Consider the following 26,723-nt stretch of genomic DNA (forward strand, 5'->3'; position numbering starts at 1 on the left):
TTAAGACTTTTGCTTCTTTCATTTTATACTCCTTTTGCTCTAATTGCCTTTATCGTTATCTATGATGTCTAAACAGTCCTGTACTTGAAGGGAAACTCTTAACCTTGCATCCCACATTTGAAAGTTATTCCTATTTAACTTTTGAATTGCAAATATGCTGTTATTACTTACACCCTGTTGGAAACCTGGAGTAGATGTAATAGCTCCATCTGTTAAAGTGCCTAAGGTTACAGACATTTTAAAATTACTCTATGCAAACTCCTCTGCTAAATTCTCCTTTAGTTTAAAATATTTACTATCAATACTTCACTTACATAAATCACCTTATCTCTTTAAAAATTTCTTACCATTAAAAAGGAAAAAAAGGAAAAAGGGCTCTTTGCTTTGCTGTCTGGATCAAAAGGAAAAACACCAAACTTAATAATAACTTTCTTGTCTTCTCTTTAAAAAGTTTATCAGCTTCTCAAGCCCAACCATCCTCTGCTACCAATTTGTTGGGTAATGAGATTAAGAGGAGACAAGGAATATAAATTATCAACCTTCATATCTATTTAAAATATACAAAAGGTAAATTTAAACATAAAATATATCTTCAGCAATACAAAAGTGACAACAAAGAACATAAATAATATAATATAAATATCCCAGATAGCAGCGAATAAGCAGTGAGCCTAAAAAAGTAAAATCAGGAAAGCAGCAGAACAAGTAAGAGGAAGGATACTTCTCTTATACAGAGTTTGCCACCTGATTCTGATAGTTCACAGCCAAAAACAATCTCTATAGTTAAAGGTGTAGATCTTGCAAATGTCCAACATGAGCTTCATTGGGTGTGGGCCACACAACAGGCGTCATCTGCTCCCCTTTCTGGAACTCTCTCCCTGCTGGAGATAAGAAAAAAGAAGTAGAATGAAACGAAAGAAAACAGAATTATGACTTCTGCCCTTCTTTCTATCAAGTAATTACTATCTTCCCCTTCTTTCCCCTTCCTCGTTAACCCTTTTTGATGCCCAAATCCATAAATCACCAGTTCAGTGTTTCTTTTCAACAAAAAGTCCATCTAAGGCTTCCATAAGGCTTTCAAAGAGTCTCTCTGTTTTTTCCCCTGACCAAACTGATCAGCTTTGCCATTTTTGTGAGTGCCTTCAATTTCATAATCCAATCTTCTACTGTGGGTATTTCATTCTTCTTCCATCTTTGTGTGTACAGTAATCATGCTGTAGTTACCGTATAGAATATTAGTTTTCCATCTTACTTTTCTAGTTTAGCGTCCATAAAGCCCAACAGAAACAATTCCGGTTTCATCGTAATACTAATCGGCAATATCTTTTGCATCATTGTATGAATCTGCACCCAAAATTTCCTTGATTTTTCACAAGTCCGCCATGCATGATAAAATGTCCCCTCTTCCTTTTCACACTGCCAACATTGGTTTGATATTATTTTGTAGTTTTGTAAATTTAAACAGTGTCATATACCAACGATTCATGATTTTATCAAAACTCTCTCTTAAATTGTGACACAATATAAATTGAACCCACATCTTCTCTCATATATCCAATTTATATTATAACCAAAATTTGCAGCCCATTTCACCCTCGATACCTTTTTTTTTTGGTTGCTCCATGCCAGCCACAGTCCTTCAGGATGGAGGTGGGTTTGTAAAATGATTTGTAAACTAGACCAGTGGATAGAGCCATGAGTAGTGCTACAAATATCAAAATGGTGTGTTATAGCCCTCAGTTTTTAGGAATTCAAAAAATGAAGGAAAAGCAGAATGGAAAACACTGAGAAAGTTGGCCACATTCTACAAGTCACTTTTACTTAGCTTTTGAGTTATTTGCAGAAAATGCTGATGAAGAGGAGTTTTCTGACCACAGCTGATCCAAACTGCAGGTTTCCAAAAAGCAACAGAAACAAAGAAGCAAAAGTCTTGAGGCTGCAAGAAAGATACAACTGCCTTCCCTTCTGTTCATGTTGAAATCTATTCTACCCTACAACATAGCCCCAACAAATCCTCAAAGGCTAAAAGGTAGCAAATGCCACACGATGACAGGATTATGCAAAACACTTCAAAGGAGCGTTTCACAAAGCAGCTGGGCACAAACTGAGCATCTCTCCTCAAAGTCTTAAAGCAGCCATGTCTTCCAGCAGTGTCAAGCTGCTTTCCAGCCATTTCTCACTTGTGTTGTGTGCATGCAGACATCAGTTTGGCATCAACGGGACATGTGAAGGCAAGAACCGAGAAGCAAGGCAGCCTCTGAAACATTCACGCAAACCTTCCAAAGGGCACAGCTCTTCCGTGCTCCTTCAGAAGGAGGTCATACTCACGGTGCTGCCTTTTGTGAAGGGCCTCGTTCAAATGCTTTGGGTGGCCCCAACACTTCCCATCATTGCCACGGCTCACCATGCATATAACCGGGGTCTCTTTAATGCCAATTCAGTGTTCCATCCACAACACCACAATGCATTGTGCCCTTCTCACATATTCATCGCCAGGAGAGACTGGTTGGCTCTGCTGGGTTCAGTTCTAGGAGAAGGGGTATTTCAAGGGGCTTCAACTGTGGCTTTTAAAGCTGGGCATTTTGTATTGTGGAACTACCTCTTCATTTTAGATCTTGAAAAGCGGAACGTTTAACCGTAACAAAACAATCCAAAGAGTTGACCGTGTCAACCATGGAATGAGAGATAGAGTTAAAGGTATATGGCTGATAGCTATTATAATACGACTGCTCTAAAATACCTTGTTTGTATTGACTAATGTTCCACTGCACAATCGTTATTAAAATAGGAAAAGAAAGGAAAGGATTGTGCACAGAATTGTCTGGATGAGAATGACTGTTGGCTGAATCAATTGTTTCAGTGTTTCCAGTGGAATTAAAGTTGATATTTTCTGCTTCCCGCATTCTCTGCCAATTACTCTTTTCTGGCATTGAATCTGGTTCTTTTATACCATGATATAATATTCAAGCTAACGGCTGTTTTTGTGCAATTTCTTTATTTATAGCTTTTACTTCTTTAAAATCCCATTTTTAGCCTAAGACAAGACAACAAGGTAGCAACAAAAGAAAAACATGTCAAACAAATTGAAGGAAGCTCTTTAATGGACTTCATTTAGGAGAAGACAATTGGTACACCACTTTCACATTTATACATTTGTTGAATGTTTGCAAAAGTGAGAGGGCCCTACTTGTCGAAATGAGCTCTTGCGAATCCAGGCAGGATGCAAAACCACGTCTTCTCTTCTAAATGATGGCTAGCTTCTCAAGTTAGTAGTGAGACAATCTAACTTCTGTGTGCTATTACATGCAAAACAACTAGAACCAGCCAGTCCACCACCCAGCTTGGCCAATAAGAGGCAGGCAGGAAGAGCAGCTTTGCATCCCAGCCAGCAGAGTAGCGAGCACGAGGATGGCGGGATGTTAAGGCATGCTGTATACGGTCCGTCACCAAACGGAGGTTCTTCTCACCATATGTCTTGGAACGTTGCACCATTTTGCAATCTAGGTATGAAAAGCATTAAGCACAGAAACTCATCCATGAGAAATTGTGAAGCTTCTAGTAATAGCCCTGGCTTTTAAAATCAGTGCCAAACTGACTCTCCATGGATAATTAAGCTTATCAACATGTTGAAATTGTCATCATATATTTATTTCTTCAGATGTTTGTGTGGTGCTCAATCCAGAAATTCTAGGTGGTTTGCAATAACACACTTGCCATATAATAAAACAAATTCCAAACACCAAGACATTTTAAAAAAGGAATAAAGTCAGTAAGAAGTGATGTAATAAACGAAAGGAAATCATGTCAGACAGGACTGCCCATAGCACCTCAACACTCAGTGCAGCACAAGGGTCTATTCAGCCTTACAACAACTAGGAGGTTGGAGCCCCCAGCCCTCAGGGGATAATCTATTGGATGGGGGGGGCAGCGCCCAAGAAGGACCACTCAGCGGACATAGAAAGGAAGGGGCAATGGGCTGAAAGAGGTTGAAAAGGGGGGAATGAGAGAGCTGTAAACAGAGGAATTGTGAACAAGGGCTCCTCCTCCAGGCCACTGAGTTAAAACAACATGCACCACATCAGGATAGGCCAGTAGCTAGTGGACAACCCTGGAAACCAACCATTTTGATAGACCCATGCATAGCAAACACAGTGATCACCCTAAGAATCTCAAAGTCACGATGGTGTAAGCAAAAGGCATGGCTGAGAATTTTGGTGACATAAGTAAACTTGGTGCCTGGAGCTGTGTGAGATTGATCCCAGGACTATGCGCAATTCCTCAAATATACCAAAAGTAATAAAAACGGGAGAAAATATGGCCATGAGAAACCCTTAGCAGCAGCAGCAGCAGCCAACAGCAACATAAGCAGCATCACAAAGCTGGCAGAAGCCAGCTCTCATTCTGGTTCAGCTCAATCTTCTGGGCACCACAGGACCAGCACTCTCAGGGAGGAAGATGCCCAAGTTTATACAGAGCCTGGGAAACCTGACCCTCTTTGGAAAGGTCCAACCAAGCGTTCTGAAGAACCTGGTCCAACCAAGCGTTCTGCCTGGTCTCCCCTGCAGACAGGCCAAATGCCCACTGAGAAGAGTGACCAGTTACGAGAGGGAGAGGGCAGCCTACAGTGGCTTCTGCTGGCCACATCCTGAGCTCTTTGGCAACCAAAGGGTCAGCAAAGCATGTCAGTTCACATCCACAACAAAGAAATGGCACTGGAAGCAGTTGGAACACATGACTTTAAAACTGGAATAGCTACAGGTGACATTAAACTGCCTCAGGGAAGAGGCGGAGCTGGCGTCGCGGCGGTACGGTGTGCGATCTGGAGCTCTCAAGATCGCAGCTGATATCTCCGATGCTGGACGGTCCCGAAGGACCCAAGCTGTCCCGTAGAGACGGCGACTATATAGGGCACATCCTGTAGATCTCAGGGACTTTGCGATGTCCCTGGTTGATCCAGGAGAAGTCCCTGAAACCAGCGACGGAGTGGCAGCCATTGAGACTGCAAAAGCCGGGACAGCTCCAAACGGAAGAAGAAAGTGTGTCAACCGGGTGAGATGGACTTTTACTATTTAACTTTGCTTAGAGAACACCCTAAGTAATTTAAAGTGAATTTTTAAAAGTGAAGAAAAGTGGGACTAAGCGGCGAGATCGAGCCTCTAAAAAAAACTTTAGTTTTTCAACTTTCCCTTTTTATGGACTTGAATCTGGCAGAGTGTGGTTTGTTTTATTTTTAAACTCAACTGGACTGGCTTTTCTGTTTGATATTTAATAATTTCTGATTTTAAGCGTTAGAATTAAGATTTTTTTTAGTGCTCTAAGAAACATATTTCTTTTTCTTTTCCTTTCTTTTTTTTTTCTTTTTCTCCTTTCTCTCTGGCTGGGAAAGAGGGAAAGCGAAGAGAAAGTTAATGAAAGAAAGTAGCACTGCCACCTAGAGGCTTGGATATATTGTTTTCTCTACTGTGACTTGTTTTATTCATATTCAAGGACTTTGAGCTTTCTAAAAAGATAGTGGGACGTGCATGATAACTGTTTATACAGGTATCACCCGAATAACTATAAACAAGAAAGCGGAGTTGAAAGTGGATTCTGAAAATGTTTAAGGTGGAAAGCTTGATTTAGTCACAAGAGCCTTGGACATTTAGTGGCAGTAGCTTACTTCTTGCTAGAAGCTTTGGGTTTTTTTGTCTATATTTTTTTTCCTTACCCTCTCTTCAGCTGGTTTTTTTTTTTAAAAAGAAACTTAGCTTTTTTTCTTCCTTTCCTTTTAATTTTTTTATTTGCATATTATTGGATTAAGGTGGACAAGTGCCTGAAGATTTTTTTTCCCTTTTCCTTTTTTCTCCAGTTTTTTTACTTCCCTTTTATTGTTTTTCATTCTCATCTTTTGGAGTAGTAGCTGTGGTTTTTGCCTTGTTCTCTTTCCCCCTTTTCTCTTTTCTGCAGCTTCAAGCATCAAGATGAGCAAGAAAATAACAGCCCCAACCTCATCAACATCAGTAGCTTCCTCCTCATCTCCTGGGAGACAACACTCAATCCAGACAATGATACAATATGAAAAAGAGAAGGAAGTGACATTGCAGGCAATTATGCAAGAAATTCAGAAGATTGGAAAGAGGACGGAGAATATTGAGCACAGAATTGAAAAGACAGATGAAAGTATACAACAGATGATGACAAAATATGAGGAGAGATTCAAGAAAATTGAAGATGAAGACATACAAAGAGATAAGAAAATTGGAGATATCGATACCCGACTGAGTGAAGTCGAAAAAGGCAGCAGTGAACTGCTAGGATGGAAAATTGATAAATCAGAATACTATTTGAGATTTCAAAACATAGAGGAAGAAAAAGGTGAAAATCTTGCGGAAATAATGACAGAAATATTGGCAGAAGCACTGGAGATAACCACAGAGAAGATGACAGATGGGATGGATGAAATCTTTTGTGTTTACATGAGATATGCAATGAGAAATAAACTACCAAGAGAAGTACACATAAGATTCACCAAAAAAACGATCAAGGCACAGATACTCCAGGTGGCAAGAGAGAAAACATTAAAGTACAAAGACAAAGAAATTGTAGTCCTGAAGCAGGTGCCAAGAAGAGTAAGAGACATAAGAAGGCAATATTCATTCCTGACTAAAGAGCTACTCAAAAGAGGAGTAAACTACAGATGGCTGATTCCAGAAGGTCTCCAGTTTACTTGGCAGGAACAAAGACAAAGAGTTGATACAGTCCAAAAAGCAGAGCTATTTTATTCAGAATTCTTCAGAGGAAAAGAAGAAGACACACAAAAGGAAGAATCGTTAATTGAGTTTCAAGAAGAATGTGTGGCAGTAACTGAAAAAGAAAAAGAAGAAAGTGGGGGAGATGGTGTTCCCAGAGAGCAACGAGAAGTAAGATCTACTAGAGCAATTAAACCCTCGTATAAAGCCTAACATGGAGGAAAGAAAATTGATTACGATCAATATAAATGGACTTAATTTGGCTACTAAAAGAAGGAAAGTATTTCATAAATTAGAGAAGTTAAAGTTTGATATAATTTGTCTGCAAGAAGTACACATCAAAAAACAACATGAATATTTGTTGCAGCAAAAAAAATTGGGTAAATTATTCACCTCTTTGACACAATGTAAAAAAAGAGGTGTGGTCCTATATATTAGAGATACAATGCTAGCAGAACAAATTTATGCAGATGATGATGGAAGGATTCTGATGGTTGAAATAATAGATAATAATGTTAAAACTCTTTTAATTACAATTTATGCTCCCAATGACAACCAAGAAGAATTTTATAGGAAATTACATATGAAAATAGTTGAACTGGACTATGTTAATATCTGTATGATGGGAGATTTTAATGGAATAATTAATGATCAATTGGACTATAAAACACAGAAATTGACAAAGAGAACTAGGAAGACACTGCCAAAATCCTTCCTTCGAATGATAGAAGAAATAGACTTGAAAGATGCATGGAGAGAAAGAAATCCGGCAAATAAACAATACACTTTTTATTCAGACAGACATGCATCTTGGTCTAGAATTGATATGGTATGGATGTCAGCGGACTTATTTGCTAACATTCGAGAAATTGAAATACAAACAAGTATTCGGGCCGACCACAATCCAATGGTAGTTATTTGGAAAGGACAACGGAAGAGATCTAGATGGACTTTAAATAATAGGATACTAAAAGAAAAAGATTTCAAACAAAAAATAGAGAAAGAACTTACCTTCTTTTTTAATGAAAATAAAAAAGAGGATACATCATTACAGAATCTTTGGGATACAATGAAGGCTTATACAAGAGGTTTAATAATAGATTATACAAGGAAAAGAGACATAATGCAGAAAAAGATCTTTAAATTATTGGAGGATGACCATAAAAAACTGGAAGAAGAGTTACAGAAATCCACGCAAAAAAAAGACATTAAAGCTAAAATGGATTTAATTAAACATAAAATGGGATTAATGGAAAAGGAGGAACTAGCACAAAAAATTAGAAGTGCTAAACAGAACTACTTTGAAGATGCAAATAAACCAGGTAGATGGTTAGCTTATAAACTGAGAAAGGAGAGAGAATCAAAAAGGATTAATCAATTGATAAATGAAGAAGGACAGATCTGCTTTGGTAATGAGGACAAGAAAAAAATTATACAAGATTACTATGGAAAATTGTATCATCAAGAGAATGTACAAGAAGAAGAAGTAAGACAATATTTACAGAAAGCGAAATTACCTCAGATACCTAAAGACATTGAAATAATGTTAGAGGGGAATATAACTATGATGGAACTAACAGAAGCTCTAAAAAAGCAGAATGTAGGGAAAGCTCCAGGTCCAGATGGGCTGCCAGTGGAATTCTACAAAACCTTCCAGGACATATTGAGCCTCCAACTATTGGAAGTTATGAATGAAGTTATGACAAAGAAGAGGATACCCAAAACATGGACTGAAGCATATATTACACTTATACCAAAGGAGGACACTGACCCACAACAGGTTAAAAATTACAGACCTATATCTCTACTAAATGCAGATTATAAAATTTTTGCTTCAATATTGGCAGAAAGGCTAAAAAGATACTTAAATAACTTTATCCATGCCGATCAAAATGGATTTTTGCCAAAGAGACAAATTAAAGACAATATGAGAGTAATTCTGGACACTCTGGAATATTATGAGGCACACCCTGAAAAGCAAATGGCTTTGATATTTTTAGACGCACAAAAAGCCTTTGACAACGTGAATTGGCGATTTATGTTACTGCAATTGGTACAAATGGGCTTTGGTAAAAAATTTACCCAAGCCATTGAAACAATATATCATAAGCAGACTGCAAAAATCATGATAAACGGAGATTTAACAGAACAGATAGACATAACAAAAGGGACGAGACAAGGCTGTCCACTATCGCCCTTGTTGTTTGTCTTAACATTAGAAGTGTTGAACAGGAATATAAGAGAAGAGAAAGAAATAAAAGGAATGAAGATCAAAAAGGAAGAGTACAAACTGCAAGCCTTCGCAGATGACCTAGTATTTATACTAGAGGACCCATTGGAAACAGCATCTAAATTAATTGAAAAGATAGAAGAATATGGAAAAGTAGCAGGTTTAAAAATAAATAAAGATAAAACAAAGATATTAACAAAGAATATGCTAGCAAGCCAAAAGAAAGAATTGGAAGAAGTTTTAGAAATACAGGTCATAAACAGGGTTAAATACCTAGGGATATATATTACACCAAGATGTAGTACATTGAAGGAGGATAATTATGTTAAACTTAAACGACAGATTGCAACAGATTTGACAAAATGGGAGAATTTACAATTATCAATGATTGGGAGAATATCCACTATTAAGATGAATATATTGCCTAGGATATTATATTTATTCCAGACAATTCCAATTCGTCTAGGGAAAGAGTTCTTTGATGATTTAAATAAAATTGTATTGAAATACATCTGGCAGGGTAAAAAAGCAAGAATAAAGCTTAAATTACTACAAGATGCAAGAGTAAGAGGTGGGTTTGCCTTGCCTAACTGGGAATTATACTATCAGGCGACAAATTTGATGTGGGTAAAGGACTGGATAACTTTAAGAAATAATAGATTATTGACCTTAAAGGGACATGACTTGTTGTTGGGCTGGCATGCTTTCTTATGGTATAAGGGAATGAAAACACAGGGCTATTTTAGAAGGCACTATATTCGAGAAGCATTGTTTTTAAACTGGGAGAAGACAAGAAGACAATATTATGTAAAAGTTCCACGATGGATATCTACTATCGAAGCCTTTTCTTATCCAATAACATATAAAAAGGAACAAACAGTTAGATATACTGAAATATTGAATGAAAAGGGTGAACTTAAAACTATGCAAGCGTTGGAAGAACAAGGTATAAAAATGAATTGGTTTTCATATTTGCAAATACAATCTAGGTTCGATAAAGATTTTAAAGCAGAAGGTATCTATGATGAGCTGACTGTTTTAGATAAAATTTTGATGGGTAATGATGAAAAGGTGATCAAAAAACTTTATGGACATTTACTACAATTTAAAATGGAGGAAGAACAGGACAAAGAAACAATGATTGCATGGGGGAAAAATTTTGGACATGGAATTGATTTAGAGAAGTGGCAAAAACTATGGTCTCAAAACTATAAAATGACAATGTCAACTGCATATAAGGAAAACTTGTGTAAGATGTTTTACAGGTGGCATTTACCCCCAGCGAGGATTGCGAGAATGTATAAGAACAAGTCTGACAAATGTTGGAAGTGTCATCAGAAGCCCGGCTCATATTACCATATGTGGTGGACATGCCCAGAAGCCAAAAGATATTGGATTAAAATCCACACATGGTTGGAAAAAATGACAAAACAACATATAGACTTTAAACCAGAGACATTTCTACTGGGAATTATACCGGAAACATATAGTAAAGAACTGAAATATCTGATTGTAAATGTTTTGACAGTGGCTAGAATTGTATTTGCTAAGAATTGGAAGAATGAAAAGTACCTATGCAGGAGGAAGTTATTAAGAAAATTATGGAATGTGCTGAGATGAGTAAATTGACATTTGAAATTAGAGAGCAAGAAGACAAATAATTTTATATGATATGGGATTTGTTTTATCAATGGTTGGACGAAAAGATATAGTAATGTAATAGATCAGGAAATTATATAATAGAAACTTGACAAATTGATATAAATTACTATATATATATATAATCAATGGATAAAAATGATACAAATCTTATAATGAAAGCTGGTGTTATAGATAGACTAGTAACAAATGAATAATAATTGATAACTGATAAATATATAAATATGTGTTGGATAGATAATATGAGACTCTATATAAATGGTGAGTGAAGACTATGAAAGGATGGCACAAATGATTGGTAACTGGCTGATACACTGTTTAAAATGGAAGATGGTTTTTATGTTTTTTATGCTATTGTTTGTTTGTGTTTGTTGTAAAAAATAAAAAATTTATTAAAAAAAAAACTGCCTCAGGGAAGTTCATGAGAACATGGCAGGAAAATGTGGTTACTGGGTAAGGGAGGAATGGCCTTGTGTGTTGCACACCCCAAACTCACCTTCTTCCTCAGCCCCAGCCCACACGGGGGAATGTGATTGGCTTTTTTCTTTCCAGCAGGAAGTCCACAAATCTCTTCCCTGAACTATTCCCACAAAGCCACTCCCAGGACAGCACTACCTGCCAGCCTCAGTACCAAAAGAGAACAGAAATTGAGTGTTGGGAGAGAGACAGTTATGCTGGCACATTCTTGGGACACTTCACAGACTGGAGGAAAGCATGTTAAACCATGACCCTATGGCTGCCCTGCACGCCTGGCCCTCTAGCACTTTCTCGGTTACCACCAAACAGCCTTCCCCACAAGCTCTTTCCCCGTAACTCACACATTTTCAAGAACTTCCGCCCATAGCTTTCTTGAATGTCCAGAGCCAGCTGCTGCCATATTCTCTGCAAGGACTCCTCCAGAGGATCAAAGATAGGTGTTGAAAAAGTGCTGGGTTCAACCATGCTGACGTGGACCCTTAAAGTCTGCATCTCTTGCCTGGATTGAGACCAAAGCAATAAGGACAAAAGAAAGGGCTTGTTCTTAGGCCAAGGATCCATAACATTCAATGTCCTGCTCCCGCAACCATAAAATACAGGAAATTACCCTCTTCTGCTGGATTTCTCTAAAAGGAGGTTCAGAAGGCTAACAGAAACTGTCCCCCAAATATAAAGGTGCTTCCATGTCTGACTGACATGCCTTGCTAGGAACCTTCGCTAGACATTTCCCATTTTTTTCACAGAACCGATTTCCAAATGGCGCCTTCCTTTGGGACCACCAGAGAGAGGTGGATAACTCAGGTTTTCAACTGGTCAGGACAACTCTCTGGCTAGAAGAAGAATGTGTTTGCCAGTGTGTTTCAGTTGCATTCAGTTGATGGGTCATTTATATCGTTCATTTATTTTTAATTTTTATTATTATTAAATTTATATGCCGCCCGTCTCCCCCAGAGGGAGACTCTGGGCAGCTCACAGTTAAAATCAAACAACAAAAACAGTAAAAAGTACTGCTTTACTTGGCATAGCCAAGATTTCACACTCTTCCTGAAGGCCATGAGAGTGGGGGCACACCACACCTCAGGTGGTAAGTTGCTCCACGGGTGGGGGCCATGGCAGAAAAGGCCCTCTTCCTAGGGCCCGCCAGTCGAAATTCCTTGACTGGTAGGGTCTGCAACATGCCCTTTCTGCTGGACCGAGTGGGGCAGCCTGATATAACAGGGGCAAGACGGCTCCTCCGATAACCTGGTCCTGTGCCATGAAGGGCTTTAAAAGCAATAACCAACACCTTGAATTGGATCCGGAAGCAAACCAGCAAGCAACGCAGTCTGCGTAACGCGTGTTCTATGTGCCCCTGGGGGCATTCAAAACTGCTGGTGCTGCACCATTTTCTGCCAGCTGTAGCTTCTGGATCCTCTTCAAGAGTAGCCCCACACAGAGTAGTAATCCATAATACCAGTGTTGCTGTTTATTTTCAATTAAAACATCTTTATCCCGTCGTCTCTTAATGGGATCTAAAAAGCAGTTGAACTGGATAACAAAAACAGTTAAACACAGGATGTCAAGGCATAGTATCCACATGAAAAAGAAACTTAAAACCTGCAAGTTCCTCACTTTCCGACGGTAATTAGGACGAGGAACAACGTCACTAAGCAATGCGGTTGTAAGGCGCAATGCCACGTGACCCTGCCGACTTATGACGGCACTTCTGGCGGTCACAGTTGGTAACATGACGTAAATCCAAACATGGTTGCAGAGTCCCGCGGTCACGCAATCCCCATTTGTGACCTCTTCCCGGCTTCCCCACTGACTTTCCTATTTGGAAGCTGGCAGTGAAGGTCGCAAATAGTAATCACATGGCCAGGGGATGCTACGACCGTCATAATTGTGACTCAGTTGCCAAGCAGCCAAATCATGTTCAGATGACCGTGGGGACAGTTGCAACTACAAGGATCAGTCATAAGTCCCCCTCATTCAGCACCATCATAACTTCAAACAGTCGCTGAACAGGTGGACATTCAACAAGGACTACCTGTATATCCAATTCAAATCAGACATATTTCAAATAAACATTAATCTCCTCTCTTACCTTCCATTTTCTAAATTGGGGGCTTGATGAGAAATGAGATTTTTTCATTATTTCCATTGTTATTTTTTTGCTTACTTCCATCTGTAATTCACCTTTTCTTTCATGGACCATGAAATGATATCCGATTGTTTTGAGCTGTTATCACCCCTCCGATTACTTATACTGGTATATATATATACAGTATATATATCTTTTAAAGGTATCTTTTACTGAAACCGTAATTAAGTACGGCTTCAGCATACCTCTTGACCACTTCCCAACACTTTTTCATTCTAGCCTGGAGAGGACGCCTCCTTAGAAAGCCAGAGGGCACATACGAAAGGTTCAGATCGTGATGTAGCTGCTGGGTATTGTTATTGTCTCATCCTGGCCAACCTCCTCATTGGGATATTAATTGCCCCAATTCATTTGAGAGTCTGAGGCAAAGAGAAATAGATACTGCCCATCACATCACTCCATGCACCAAGGTTAGCAACCTGGATGACCAAAACAGGACAAACCATTGGGCATACACAGCTATGACTTCTTGCACCTGATACCCTTTGTCTTCCTCCAAACAGATCACATCAGTAACCTCTCTCTCTACCCAGTGGTAGGGCTAGCCCCACTTGTAGTTTGGAAGTCTTGATGAGAAATCTTCAGAAGTTACTTTACCTCAGACTGTCAGAAAAGGCTTCAATGCCGTATTTGGATATAGGATAGCCTCCTCCAACGAACGACACTCTTCCCAGTACGCTGGACACGTTGACCACCCTCCCTTTGGCCTTCCTTACAAAGGGCAGCATGTGAAGCGTTACATCAATTAACCCAAGCAGGTTGACGTCCAGCACTGATACAAAGTCCTTCTTGGTCAGCCACTCGTTGGGAGCTGTTGGGTTACCAGTACCTGCATTGTTTATCAGTCCCCAAAGTCCTGTGGAATCAGAGGAGATAAGACTGTTACAACTCCACTTACTTATCTTTGCAGATTCGCATCCATGGATCCATGCATGCATCCATGCATCCATCTATCTATCTATCTATCTATCTATCTATCTATCTATCTATCTATCTATCTATCCAGGTTTCCATACATTCAATATTGCTAACCCCAAATCTGTCAAGAATGTTGAGCAGAGTACAGCAGTGCTCCCAGAAACCCTTTGTCCAGGGAAAAAATAAACACCAGCATGATAAGTTTGCAAACTGCAATGTCCATATCTTGTTCTCCAAAGAAACTCAGCCAGAAAATATATACTATCTGGTTGTTTACTGATAAAAATGCAAAACTCCATAAAATACAAGTTGTATACAAAATATAGGGAAAAAAAAACACTTCTTCTCATATATTCAGCCTCCAAGACTTATCCACAAACACAAGGTCTCTAGCCAAAAACTCTTAGAGAAGAGGTACACTACTTGGTTGTTAGTTACAACTACATAATCCATAAATCTACATACCTACATAGTGGCTAACACTCTACAACTGCAGAGCTGGGCATACAATGCTCCAGTTATATTGGCACTCCATGCCCCCCCCACTGAGTAACTAGCATATACACGCCAATAGGTGGCAGTAATTAGCAGTAGACGTGCACAACACACAAGTCACAAGTTACACTAACAATAACAAGTTTGTCACATGACTCATGCAGCCATAATATTGTTGTACAGATGACGGGATGAACTTCTTTCCCATGAGAAAATCCTGACACCCCTCTCAGCCCGTTTTCGACACAACAACACACATTACAATGTAGTACAAACAAATGATTACAACAATACAGAAACAATTAAATTTGTTCAAACCCAAGTGTAGTTAACATTGTTTCATGTTGTACAATAGCCAATGCTTTGATAAATACATCTGCAATATTTGATTCAGATACACAATACACAAGATCAATGACATTTTCTAACATAGCTTGTCTTACATTTTTGTACTTTACATCAACATACTTTGTGCGAGCTCTTAGGTTTTCTGTTTTAGCTAACCCTATACAGGCTTGGGAATCTTCATGCACTGTATAAGGTAATGACACCTTTATTTCCAAATCAGTAAATAATTGATGAAACCATCTTAACTCACAAACTGTTTCTGACAAAGCTGTGAATTCAGCTTCTGCTGTGGACAAGGCAATGGATGTTTGTTTCTTTCCTTTCCACGCAATTGTAGATTCACCAAATTTACAAACAAACCCAGTTATGGACTTCCTGTCACCTTCTTCTGCAAATGAACTGTCAACAAAAATTACAGGCTTTTCAGGCCCTTTGGCTGACATTTTGAGACAAAGATCTGTTGTACCTTTTAAATATCTCATTACTCTTTTTAATCCTTGCCAATCATGTTCAGTTGGTTTAGCCACTTTACGGCTCAAAACTCCAACAGCATAGGATTAATCAGGACGTGTCCATTGTGCTAGGTGAAGGATTGAACCTACCACAAAATGGTACACTTCAGGTTTTTCCCACAACTTTTCACATATCTCATGTTTTACAAAATCACAAGTCATTGGGGATTTTACAGGTTTTGCATCTGACATCCCTATTAACTGTTCTATCTTTTTCTTTTGACTTAGATAGATTTCTCCATTTTCAGCTCTGTGCACTTCAATCCCAAGGTAGTATCTTAACATACCTAGATCCTTCAATTTAAAATATTTCTCCATTTGCTTGGCAAATTCTTTTATCAAGTTTAAAGAACCAGTAGCAAGACAAAAATCATCAACATACGTGAGAAGTACTGTATAGTCTTTTCCAGTTCCTCTGGTATACATATATGGATCAGCTAATGATTTCTTGAAACCAATTTCCAACAAAGCTTTATCTAAACATTGATGCCAACATCTCCCAGCTTGTTTTAACCCATACACTGCTTTACGCAATCTGTAGACTTTCTGGGAATCATCACATGTGTAACCTGGAGGTTGCTTCATGTACACAGTTTTAGGAAGCTCAGCATTCAAATACGCTGTATCCACATCAAAGTGATGAACAACCATGTTTCTTTGTGCAGCTAAGGCCAACATTACACACAATGACTCAGGCCTAACTGTAGGTACATATGTAAGAATATAATTCACAAACTGCTCTTGTGAATAACCTTGTGCCACCAGTCTAGCTTTATACTGAACAGTATCATCAGGTAAAAGCTTCTTTCTAAACGCCCATCTGGAACCTATGGCTTTTTCTGATGCAGGTAAATCAACTATTTCAAATACGTTCTGTTTTACTAATGCATCGAACTCAGTATCCATAGCTACATTCCATTTCTCTTGCTCATCAAAAGGTAGGCTTAATAATTCCTTGAAATTCTATGGCTCGCAGGTAATATGACATACTCTGACTTGTTGAACAACAAATCTTTCAGGCGGAACCCCTTTTGTTACACAGGTTGACCTGCGTGGAATTTCAAAAACACTTTTTTCTTGTTCTTCAGTCTTCTCCTTTGCCTGCTGTAATTGCTCAGCTTCAGCTAAAACCAGCAACTCCTCCGCTTCTTGTTTAATCTGCGGAGAGGGGGGTGCAGCAGGTGCTGTTTGCTCTCTAGCTAACTCTGTGTGTGACTGCAAAAAAACCTCTGAATTTGCATGCAGCCTTTGCCACTCAGAAGGCTCTTCAAATCTGACACTTCTAGAGATAACCACTCATCCATCACTCAATGAAAATCTATATGCTTTAGCTTCATATGAATAACCAACAAATCTCAAGCACTGTGTTTTTGGTTGGTTTTTTCTTCTTTGAGACTGAGGAATTTGTACATAAGCAAAAGTACCAAATGTACGCAAATGCTTCAAGCACAGATATTTACCACACAGCAAAAAATAAGGAACTTCATTCACAGCTGAATTCCAGTGTCTATTAGTGAGAAACACTGCTGTTAACATTGCCTCATCCCAAAAATGGGATGGTACCTGAGCATCTTGCAGTAAACTATCCTTCAACATCTTCAGAACGCCCACCTTGCGTTCAGCTATTCCATTTTCTGCAGACATGCCAACATTTGTTAATCTGTGAAAAATGCCTTTTTTACGTAGCCAGTTTTGGAACTCATTGCTCATAAACTCGCCCCCTCTATCCGTCTGTAAACATCCTACTTTATACCCATGCCATCTCTCAACCATGCTTGCAAATTCTTTGAAATGAGAGAAAGCTTCAGCTTTCTGTTTAAGCAAATAACAAAACGTGAAACATGTTTTATCATCCACTAAAACAAACATAAATCTTGCTCCACCTTCACTTGGAGGAAACGGACCAGCCAAATCAGTGTGCACAAGGGCAAACAGCCTCTTGGAAATTCTGCTACTCTTTCTAGCAACAGGAGCAGATTTTATCTTAGATTGCTTACACACAGTACAATCAAGAAACTTTTCTTGAATCTCAAATCTGGATACACTTTTGCCATTTTTGACAAACATTTCCATCCAGGATGACCTAGCACTCTGTGGTAATAATGTATACAACCATCATGTAATGATACATTACCAACACAACTTCCAATTAACACATCTTGTTTAGGAAGCATTTCATACAAATGATTAACCAATTTCCCTCTAGCACACTCAGCCCCTTCTTTGATAACATAGCATTCAGAACCTTGGAACGTAACAGTATACCCAATGCTAATTAATACAGGGACACTGAGAAGGGAAAAATCAAGTGTAGGAACACAGAGTACATCAGAAACCACTTCCCCCAAACAAGGAATGAACACTTTACCTTGCAGGGTCACTTTAGCTACAGAACCATCAGCCAAGTTAACCTGTTGAATTTTAGGCTTGCATCACTCCTGGCCTCCGTCCGGGGCACAGTCCTGGAACAGCATTCCTGAAACCTCATGCCTGGAACCTCTGGGCACTCTGGGTTCTGGTTCTGGGTCCTGGATTATGAACTGGGCCCATAACCTGTTGAGCAGAGTACAGCAGTGCTCCCAGAAACCCTTTGCCCAGGGAAAAAATAAACACCAGCATGATAGGTTTGCAAACTGCAATGTCCATATCTTGTTCTCCAAAGAAACTCAGCCAGAAAATATATACTATCTGGTTGTTTATTGCTAAAAATGCAAAACTCCATAAAATACAAGTTGTATACAAAATATAGGGGAAAAAACACTTCTTCTCAGATATTCAGCCTCCAAGACTTATCCACAAACACAAAGTCTCTAGCCAAAAACTCTTAGAGAAGAGGTACACTACTTGGTTGTTAGTTACAACTACATAATCCATAAATCTACATACCTACATAGTGGCTAACACTCTACAACTGCATAATTCTTGATGATTAGTGAAACATCTTAAATATTGTTCCAATAAAGAGTTAATTTTCTCTGTAGAGGGAAAAAATTTTTAGCCGATGCATTATCAAGGCTACCTCAGCATAACAGCCAAAGAGAACAGGTGGTTGCTCCAGTAATTCCTAAAGCACCACCACAAGCAGAACCTGGCTCAGTAGCCCTGACCAGAACCCAGGGAAAACTACAAAGACAAAAACCTACCAATGAACTGCTCAAAAAACTAAACGCTGCCTTAGATTCTGATGAATGGTTCCAGAATAATAAAAATACCCTAACCCATGAACACCAAGCTTGGTGGATGGCAGACAAACTGTATGTTCCAGTTTCACTGCGTAAGCAAATTCTAGAAAAGGGCCATGATGATAAAACCTCTGGGCATTTTGGATTTATAAAAACCTTACATTTATTACGTAGACAATTTTGGTGGCCAACCATGAGAAAAGACATTTCTGAATATGTTTCTACATGTCGTGTGCAATGTCAAAGAAAAGAGGAGGAAAACTTTTGAGCCTTCTACAATCAGTGGCATCTCAAAAAAAACTTGGGAAGAAGTTTCTATGGACTTTATCGTTGATTTACCTGTGAGCAATCACAACACAGCAATTTGGGTTGTAATTGATCTGTTTTCTAAACAAGCGCATTTTATTCCTTGCACATCAATTCCAAATGCTAAAAAGTTAGCAAAATTGTTTATAACACATATCTACCACCTCCATGGCGCCCCCAAGAGGGTGATTTCAGATCGCGGCCCACAGTTCATCTCCAAATTTTGGAGGGAATTTCTTACATTAATTGGATTAACTCAAGCTTTGAGTTCCAGTTTTCATCTGGAAACGGACAGATCTACAGAGAAAATTAACTCTTTATTGGAACAATATTTAAGATGTTTCACTAATCATCAAGAATTATGCAGTTGTAGAGTGTTAGCCACTATGTAGGTATGTAGATTTATGGATTATGTAGTTGTAACTAACAACCAAGTAGTGTACCTCTTCTCTAAGAGTTTTTGGCTAGAGACTTTGTGTTTGTGGATAAGTCTTGGAGGCTGAATATATGAGAAGAAGTGTTTTTTTCTCTATATTTTGTATACAACTTGTATTTTATGGAGTTTTGCATTTTTAGCAATAAACAACCAGATAGTATATATTTTCTGGCTGAGTTTCTTTGGAGAACAAGATATGGACATTGCAGTTTGCAAACCTATCATGCTGGTGTTTATTTTTTCCCTGGGCAAAGGGTTTCTGGGAGCACTGCTGTACTCTGCTCAACAGGTTATGGGCCCAGTTCATAACCCAGGACCCAGAACCAGAACCCAGAGTGCCCAGAGGTTCCAGGCATGAGGTTCCAGGCATGTAGGGAGGAATTTTAAAGTGAACTTGAAATGGCTGAAAAATTGGGCCCAGCGTACTTGTTTGGGAGATAGCTTTCTCGGAGTTGTAAGGGCCTCTAAATTTTTGTGGTCTGTCCATACCTCAAAAGCATGTTATCCCCCTTCAAGGAGGTTTCTTCATGTCATCAGGGCCCAACGTACCGCAAAAGCCTCCTGTTCCCAAATGAGCCACCTTCTTTCTGTTTCAGTAAATTTGCGGGAAATGTAAGCACAGGGTTTGAGTAACCCCCCTTCATCTTTTTGGAGTAAAACAGCTCCAATTGCTACGTCAGAGGCATCGGCTTGAATTACAAAAGGTTTGTCAGGGTCTGGGTGTTTTAAAATAGGCTCTGCCGTAAACAAGGTTTTTAAAGCCTCCAAGGCTTTTTGGCACTCCTCTGTCCATACTAACGGGGCCCCAGGCTTTTGAGCTTTCGCTGCCTCTTTGCCTCTTGTTTTTAGTAAGTCCGTTAACAGCAAAGCAACTTGTGCAAAGTTTGGAATAAACTGGCGATAGAAATTAGCAAAGCCCAAAAAACTTTGTAATTGCCTCCTGGTTTTGGGTGGTTCCCAACTTAAAACATCTTTCACTTTTGCAGGATCTATTTCAATCCCTGAATTAGAAATACGATACCCCAAATAGTCCACTTGTTCCTTATGAAATTCACATTTTGACAGTTTGGCATACAACTGAGCCTCCAGTAATTTTTTTAAAACAGCTCACACCAATTTTACGTGGTCTTTTAAGTTGTCAGAGTAAATAAGGATGTCATCTAAATAAACCAGTACTCCTCGATATAAATGTTCATGTAGCACTTCATTAATTAGTTGCATAAATACCCTGGGGGCCCCTGAAAGCCCGAATGGGAGGACCTTGTACTCATAGCAGCCAAAAGGGGTCGAAAATGCTGTCAAATGCTCGTCTCCTTCATGAATCCTTACACGGAAATATGCGTCCCTTAAATCCAGTTTAGTAAATATTTTTCCCTTTGACAATTGAGCTAGCAGGTCCTTCATTAAGGGGGGGGGGGTACTTATTTTCTTTGCAGATGGCATTGAGACCCCTATAGTCCGTACAGAGTCTCAAGCTTCCATCTTTCTTTTCCCGAAATAAAACGGGTGCTGCCAATGTGCGATTTAGCTGGCTGTATAAATCCTCTCGCCAGATTGGTGTCTATGAATTCCCTTAGAGCAGCAAGCTCTTTCTGGGTCGTAGAGTAAGTTTTCTTCTTTGGGAATTTAGCTCCTGGCTGAATTTCAATAGCACAGTCAATGTCTCTGTGGGGAGGCAGTGTATCTGCTTTCTTCTTGCTGAACACAGCTTATAAATCCCTGTAGGGCTTAGGAATGTTGTTAAGGGACTCTGGGTCCAAATCTAGAGATTGAGTTATGCTGCTAGCGGTTGCAGCCATTGCAGTTTTTATTTTTTCTGTCTCCTCAGCCCCCAAATAAATTCCATCTGCGAATTGCATTTGTCCCGTCTTCCAAAAAACTCGGGGGTCCCACCTTTTCACCCAGTTTGCTCCAAAGATTAGGGTGTAATTTCCCAAAGGAGCTACTAAGCATTTAAGAGTCTCTCGGTGGGTCCCTACTTGTAGCTCAAAAGGCTCCGTGCGATACAGCACAGCCCCTCCCCTTGCTTTTGACCCATCCAGCTAGGTGAAAACTATGGGAGTCTTTATTTTTTTCACCCTTAGCTCCAGCACGCTAACCAGTATGGGACTGATCAAACAGCGCGAGCAGCCGGTATCCATTAGTGCAGTTAGCGTGGCTTTATACTCTGTTCTGCGTGCCAAAATAGTCACTTTAAGGGTGGTAACACTCACCGCCTCATCCTCATCCGAGTCGTCCTCCTCATCCTCCATTTCAGCCTTGGTTTGGCGAGCGGTTTTGTCGGAATCCACGCTTGCCTCTTGTTCCTTTCTGACCAATCCGTCTTTGTAAATGACGAGGTCTGGGAACAGCGATTCCGTTCCTGCCGCCGCAGTTCCTTTTTTGCCTTTTGTGCCGGGTTTTTGTGGTGCTCCAGCGGGTTTTTTCAGGTCCCCCGCCTGTCCGGTCGGTGGTTTAGGACAGGAGGGCGCAAAATGACCGGGCTCCCCGCAGTGGAAACAAACGCGTTTGACCGCTCTAGAAAATCTCTCGTCTCCTCCTCTTGATGGTGACTTCCGGGACGTTGATGCCAGGGTACCGGGTTTCCTCCCGAAGTCCGGGTCTACTCTTTTCCACTGGGCTTCGACGTTACCTGTGTGTTGGATCCATCCATCTAGGGAATTCGGGTCTCCTCGGGTGAACGCTAACTTCCAGAGGTCGCGGCGCATTCCTTTCTGGAAGCAGTTGATTTTGAACTGCTCTGGCCAATCTGGAAGCAGCCCTGCAATGCCATGGAATTCTAAGGCGTACTCTCCGAGGCTACGGGTTCCCTGCCACATCGTGCCTAGTTGCGCCCGGGCTCTGGTGACTACTCCAGGGTCCTCAAATCTTCTACAAAGAGCGGTTAAAAATCCACCCAGGTGGTTTAGTTCGGGCACTTGTGCTGCTCGGAGTTGGATCAGCCACTCCCCCGCTTTGCCGGTGAACGCTCTGCAGATGTAGAGCACGCGCTCCTGGTCGGATGCGAATAAATGCCTCGTCTGCTCCATGCATATAGTGATTTGAGCCATGAAATTAGGTACTTCACTTGGGTCCCTGCTAAATTTTTCGGTCAATCCCCAGCGCTTTAAGAGGGCGTCTTGCTGGGCTTGAATTGGGACGACCCTCCGTTGGACCATCGGGGCGGGCGCAGGTGGCGCAACTGGGCCGGCCGGAGGCCCCGGTGCTGCCGGAGCTACGGGGGTTGCCGTTGTGGGCGTGGTTGGGGGGGCTAGTAGCGATTCCTCCACCCCTTCTTCTTCGCCCTCCCCCTCTATACCCGGGCTCTGGTACAGACCTGAACGACGAACGATTTCGCTCATCCTCATCAGCTCTCTCTTTATTAAGGTGTTTTTCAATTGCAGGAGATGTACGCAATCTTCTAGGGTCTCCCTCCATGTGGATTTGACTCTCCCTGTCGTCAGGGCCCAGCGCTTCTCAGGGGCCATGTCTAGGAATGACATTCCCCCAGTCAGCTCTTCCATGCTCCACAACTTCATTTTGCGCCTCTCAGGTTTCCGCGGCGGTGGGAGGATAGGGTAGATACCAGTTAGGGTTTCTTCCTCCTCGGATCCCCCTATGGCCCCGGCCACGGGGCACTCTTCCTCCATCTCCGCAGCCGCGGTAGGTTTTTCGAGGGGGTTTTCCACGGTGGTTGGTTCCCCGGTAAATCCCTCGTAAAATGGGGTGAGACTCAACAAAATGTCAGAGTCTGCACACTCAATCCCAAAGTTCAGTAAATCCTCTGGAGTCCAAAAGTTTCATCAAATATTTCTTTATTCAGGAGAAGCGTACAGCACCATAGTTTGTTGAGTCTAATTCTATAAAGCAAACCCTTCTCCTTTTAAGCCCAAATTCCCCCCCCCCCCCCAGGTTTTCTTTCTCGCTTGAAACTCTTCGCGCCTTGCCCCGGTTCTCACATCTCTTGGCCTTGGATGCTTGTTTCAAGATAAGGATAACGGCACCTGGCCTCCTCTCCCCGCTTTTTATGGCAGGTCAAGCAAGCGGTTTAAAATAACATTCCCACGATTCCACTATTCACCCATTGATATATACTTAGCAATAAAAGTAAAAGCAATAAGAAAACAAATGAAGGTTCTGGCTTGCGTAGATCCTGACACTGGGCATACAATACTCCAGTTATATTGGCACTCCATGCCCCCCCACTGGGTAACTAGCATACACACGCCAACAGGTGGCAGTAATTAGCCGTAGATGTGCACAACACACAAGTCACAAGTTACACTAACAATAACAAGTTTGTCACATGACTCATGCAGCCATAATATTATTGTACAGATGACGGGATGAACTTCTTTCCCATGAGAAAACCCTGACAAAGAAAATATCAGCCCTTCAGGGTAGAACAGACTCGGAATCCAAAGAGATGGATGCTAATATTCTAGAAGATGCCATGCCTTATTAATTTAGGCAAGAAAGCCATCATAATATTGGCACATTAATAAAAACAATAATGGTAATTTTGGGGCACACTGAAGACACAGAGTAAGAGTTAACCAACACAGTACGTTTGTTCCCCACACATGTTTTCACCCACTCAGTTGCTGCCACAACACTCTCAGTGCTGGTGACATCCTCCACTGGCTAAAACAGCTTTAGAGAATTATTGAGGATGAAAATATTGCCTGGGTGGGATAAATGGTTTACTCCTGTACTCCAGAACGGCTTAGATTAAAGTAGGATTTCCCAACAACTACTTTTAAAGTAAAATTAAACAAGGGAAGAGTCTATCTTCTCTGTATCTTCACACCTATCGCTTTAGCTCCCTACATTGGTCACTTTAATCATGATTTGATAAGCAAATGCTGGATTCTCATGCCATGGAAAACTTCACTTGCTGCCAAAAACATAAAATACTTCGTCCGAGCCTACTGGTAATTCTAGCTGCTAATATTTGAAATTAAGTATCCAAGTCCCTTGATCCCCATACACAGGTATGGCCAGAGCCTAGTATAAATAGAAGGAGTTGGTTACCTTTGTTCCCCACGCATGTTTTCACCCACTCAGTTGCTGCCGCAACACTCTCAGTGCTGGTGACGTCCAGCAGGGTGGTTTTCAACCGGTCCGATGTGAGTTTCTCCAGCTGTTCCGCCCCTTCCGGAGTGAGACACGCGGCCAACACCCGCAGACCCCGGGCATCCAGCTGCCTGGCCAGCTGGTTCCCAAAGCCAGTGTCACACCCCGTGATGAAGACGTATTTCTCCGTCAGGTTCTCCACCGTCTGTCTCTCTCGGTACCATCGTCGAAGGAAGTAAAGCCCCACCAGGGCAGCCAGGTAGAGCCACATAGCTTATACCTACCAGGAAGAAGGAAGCAGTGTGAATGGGTGGGCAGAGATGCATCTTGCAAGCTTGGGAAGCACAGAGTTTCCACTTGGAAATCTTTGGCTAATTGCCCTTAGTGGGAAGATAAAAGGCCTTTTCCCATTGATGAATTGAACTCCACCAGTCCTTAAGCCAGCATCAAACTGTACCAACACAAAATTTACTTCCCCCTTTGCTGGTCCTGTTTTCCCTCTATTGCCTGTAGCTGATACCTACCAGGAAGAAGCAAGCAGTATGAATGGATGAGGAGCGATGCACATAGCAAGCTTGGGAAGCCCAGATGTTTTACTGTGAAATGATTGGCTAGTGGCCCTTGTTGGTAAGACCGAGAACCAGTGAGTAGACCATTTCCTTGGAACCTCTCTGTACAAGGAGAGGACAGGAGATCACCCACATGCGCTCCAGACAGCTGCTTCTTGCAAGGAGGCCATAGGACACTGGTTTTCTGTGGGTTTGAGCGCCAGGAAATGAAAGAATCAGCCATCTTGCTCACAATGGTAGCAGAATCTTTTAAAGGACACTACATTCGCTAATCTCCCTTTCTAATCACGTTCGGAAATTACCTATTAACCATCTTAAAACTATTAGCAACCTTCGGAACAATAAGTCTGAAAAGTTGCTGGCTGAGATTATCTTCAACTCTGAACAAAAGAAAACATTATTATAAGCTATGAACTTAAAGAATTAATAATAATAAATAAATATTATTTATTATAAAATAAATAGCTTCTCATGGGAAACACTTGTTTTGGCTGTCTTGGATTGTAAGTAATAACAAAGATAAGTGACTTTATGATTTTAGGAACTGGACACAAGAGGGGACCAGAGATTCCAAAGAGAAGGGAAAAAAAAACATATAAGCCTGCTTTTGTACTGAGACTTAAAAAATGACATAAAACATTATAACATTGGAAATATTAAAGGAGATCTTTGAAGAACAGAGCCAGAAATTAGTGGCTACAATATCAACAGTGTCAGTATAGGTAGTTCTTGACTTACAACCACAACAGGGACTGGAAAATTCATCGTTAAGCAGTTCAATAGTGAAGCAAGGCATCACGTGACCGCACCCAATTTTATGACATTTTTTGTGGCAGTCATTAAGCGAACCCTTTATGGACTTTTTGCTGACACCAGGATTGAAAAGTTGATGTTTTATGGATTTGCTTATAGATAAAAGATGGGATATGAGATGAAGAGATATCTGTTTGTAATCTTTAAGGGGGTGAAGGCTATTAATGTTTACACTTGTTGTGATGAAGTTTGGAAGTCACTTCTTTATATATTTCTTTTCTTTTTCTTCATTCTATTCTTTATAATATAATTATAAATTATAAATATAATGGACACATACTGAATCAATGCCAAATCTGAATTGGACGCAAATAAATTACACGCTGATTTATGACCTATCAAGATTTATTTCTGGTAAGGTGTCGGATTTTTTTTTTCCTTGAGAATAAAGGCACGACAGATTTCCTTTCATCCCAAGAGATCATCCTTTCTCTCTTCAGTCTAAAAGTCATGACGCTGAGGCAATTTTGTATCGCTGGCAACATTTCTCAGTGGTATATAAACTGACCTGGTAAATGAACCACCCCGCCCTCCCCAAACACAGACAATGGCCAGAGATTGTCCTTTCACCTTCCAATAACGTTTTGGGTTACTCAATTGGCAAGGTTACAACTGTGATCTCCATATACCAGAACATATTTTCCGAATTTCCCCGTGAAACTGTTGCTTAGAGTTAGAGGAGGAGGCCTGACTGTTGTCCCTATCTCATTTTTCACACACATGCCCCATCGAATCACCTAACCCCTCTATGATTTGGGGCCCTTCCGCCTCTGGAGTTAAAAGAGTATTTCACCCTTCCTTGAACTGGCACAAAACAAGGGCAGCAGAAAAGGGATCTCCCGTTGCCAATCC

The 26,723-nt window shown here is 40.6% G+C and overlaps 1 protein-coding gene across 1 annotated transcript; it reads right to left on the reverse strand.

Moving 5' to 3' along the window:
• Positions 1-3,051: 3,051 nt before the first annotated feature.
• LOC148216297 (retinol dehydrogenase 16-like) lies at positions 3,052-25,016 on the reverse strand. Its single transcript, XM_088138108.1, has 4 exons — positions 24,448-25,016; positions 13,835-14,093; positions 11,436-11,593; positions 3,052-3,500 (listed from the first exon to the last, which is right to left on the reverse strand). Exons 1-4 carry the CDS (start codon positions 24,758-24,760, stop codon positions 3,283-3,285), a joined length of 948 nt encoding a protein of 315 aa, XP_087994234.1. The 5' UTR covers positions 24,761-25,016; the 3' UTR covers positions 3,052-3,282.
• Positions 25,017-26,723: the final 1,707 nt, after the last annotated feature.

The sequence above is a fragment of the Python bivittatus genome, unplaced genomic scaffold (assembly GCF_059951505.1).
Source record: "Python bivittatus isolate LINGU-HERP-01145 unplaced genomic scaffold, Pbiv_v1 ctg000220_np1212, whole genome shotgun sequence".
NCBI classification, from domain to species: Eukaryota; Metazoa; Chordata; class Lepidosauria; order Squamata; family Pythonidae; genus Python; species Python bivittatus.

Coding starts and splice junctions, on each gene's coding strand:
- LOC148216297 (XM_088138108.1), bottom strand. CDS start 24,760: ATGTGGCTCTACCTGGCTGCCCTGGTGGGGCTTTACTTCCTTCGACGA. Junction 14,094..24,447: donor AACATGCGTGGGGAACAAAG/GTAACCAACTCC, acceptor CTGATTCCACAG/GACTTTGGGGACTGATAAAC. Junction 11,594..13,834: donor GCCTTTTCTGACAGTCTGAG/GTAAAGTAACTT, acceptor GTCTCAATCCAG/GCAAGAGATGCAGACTTTAA.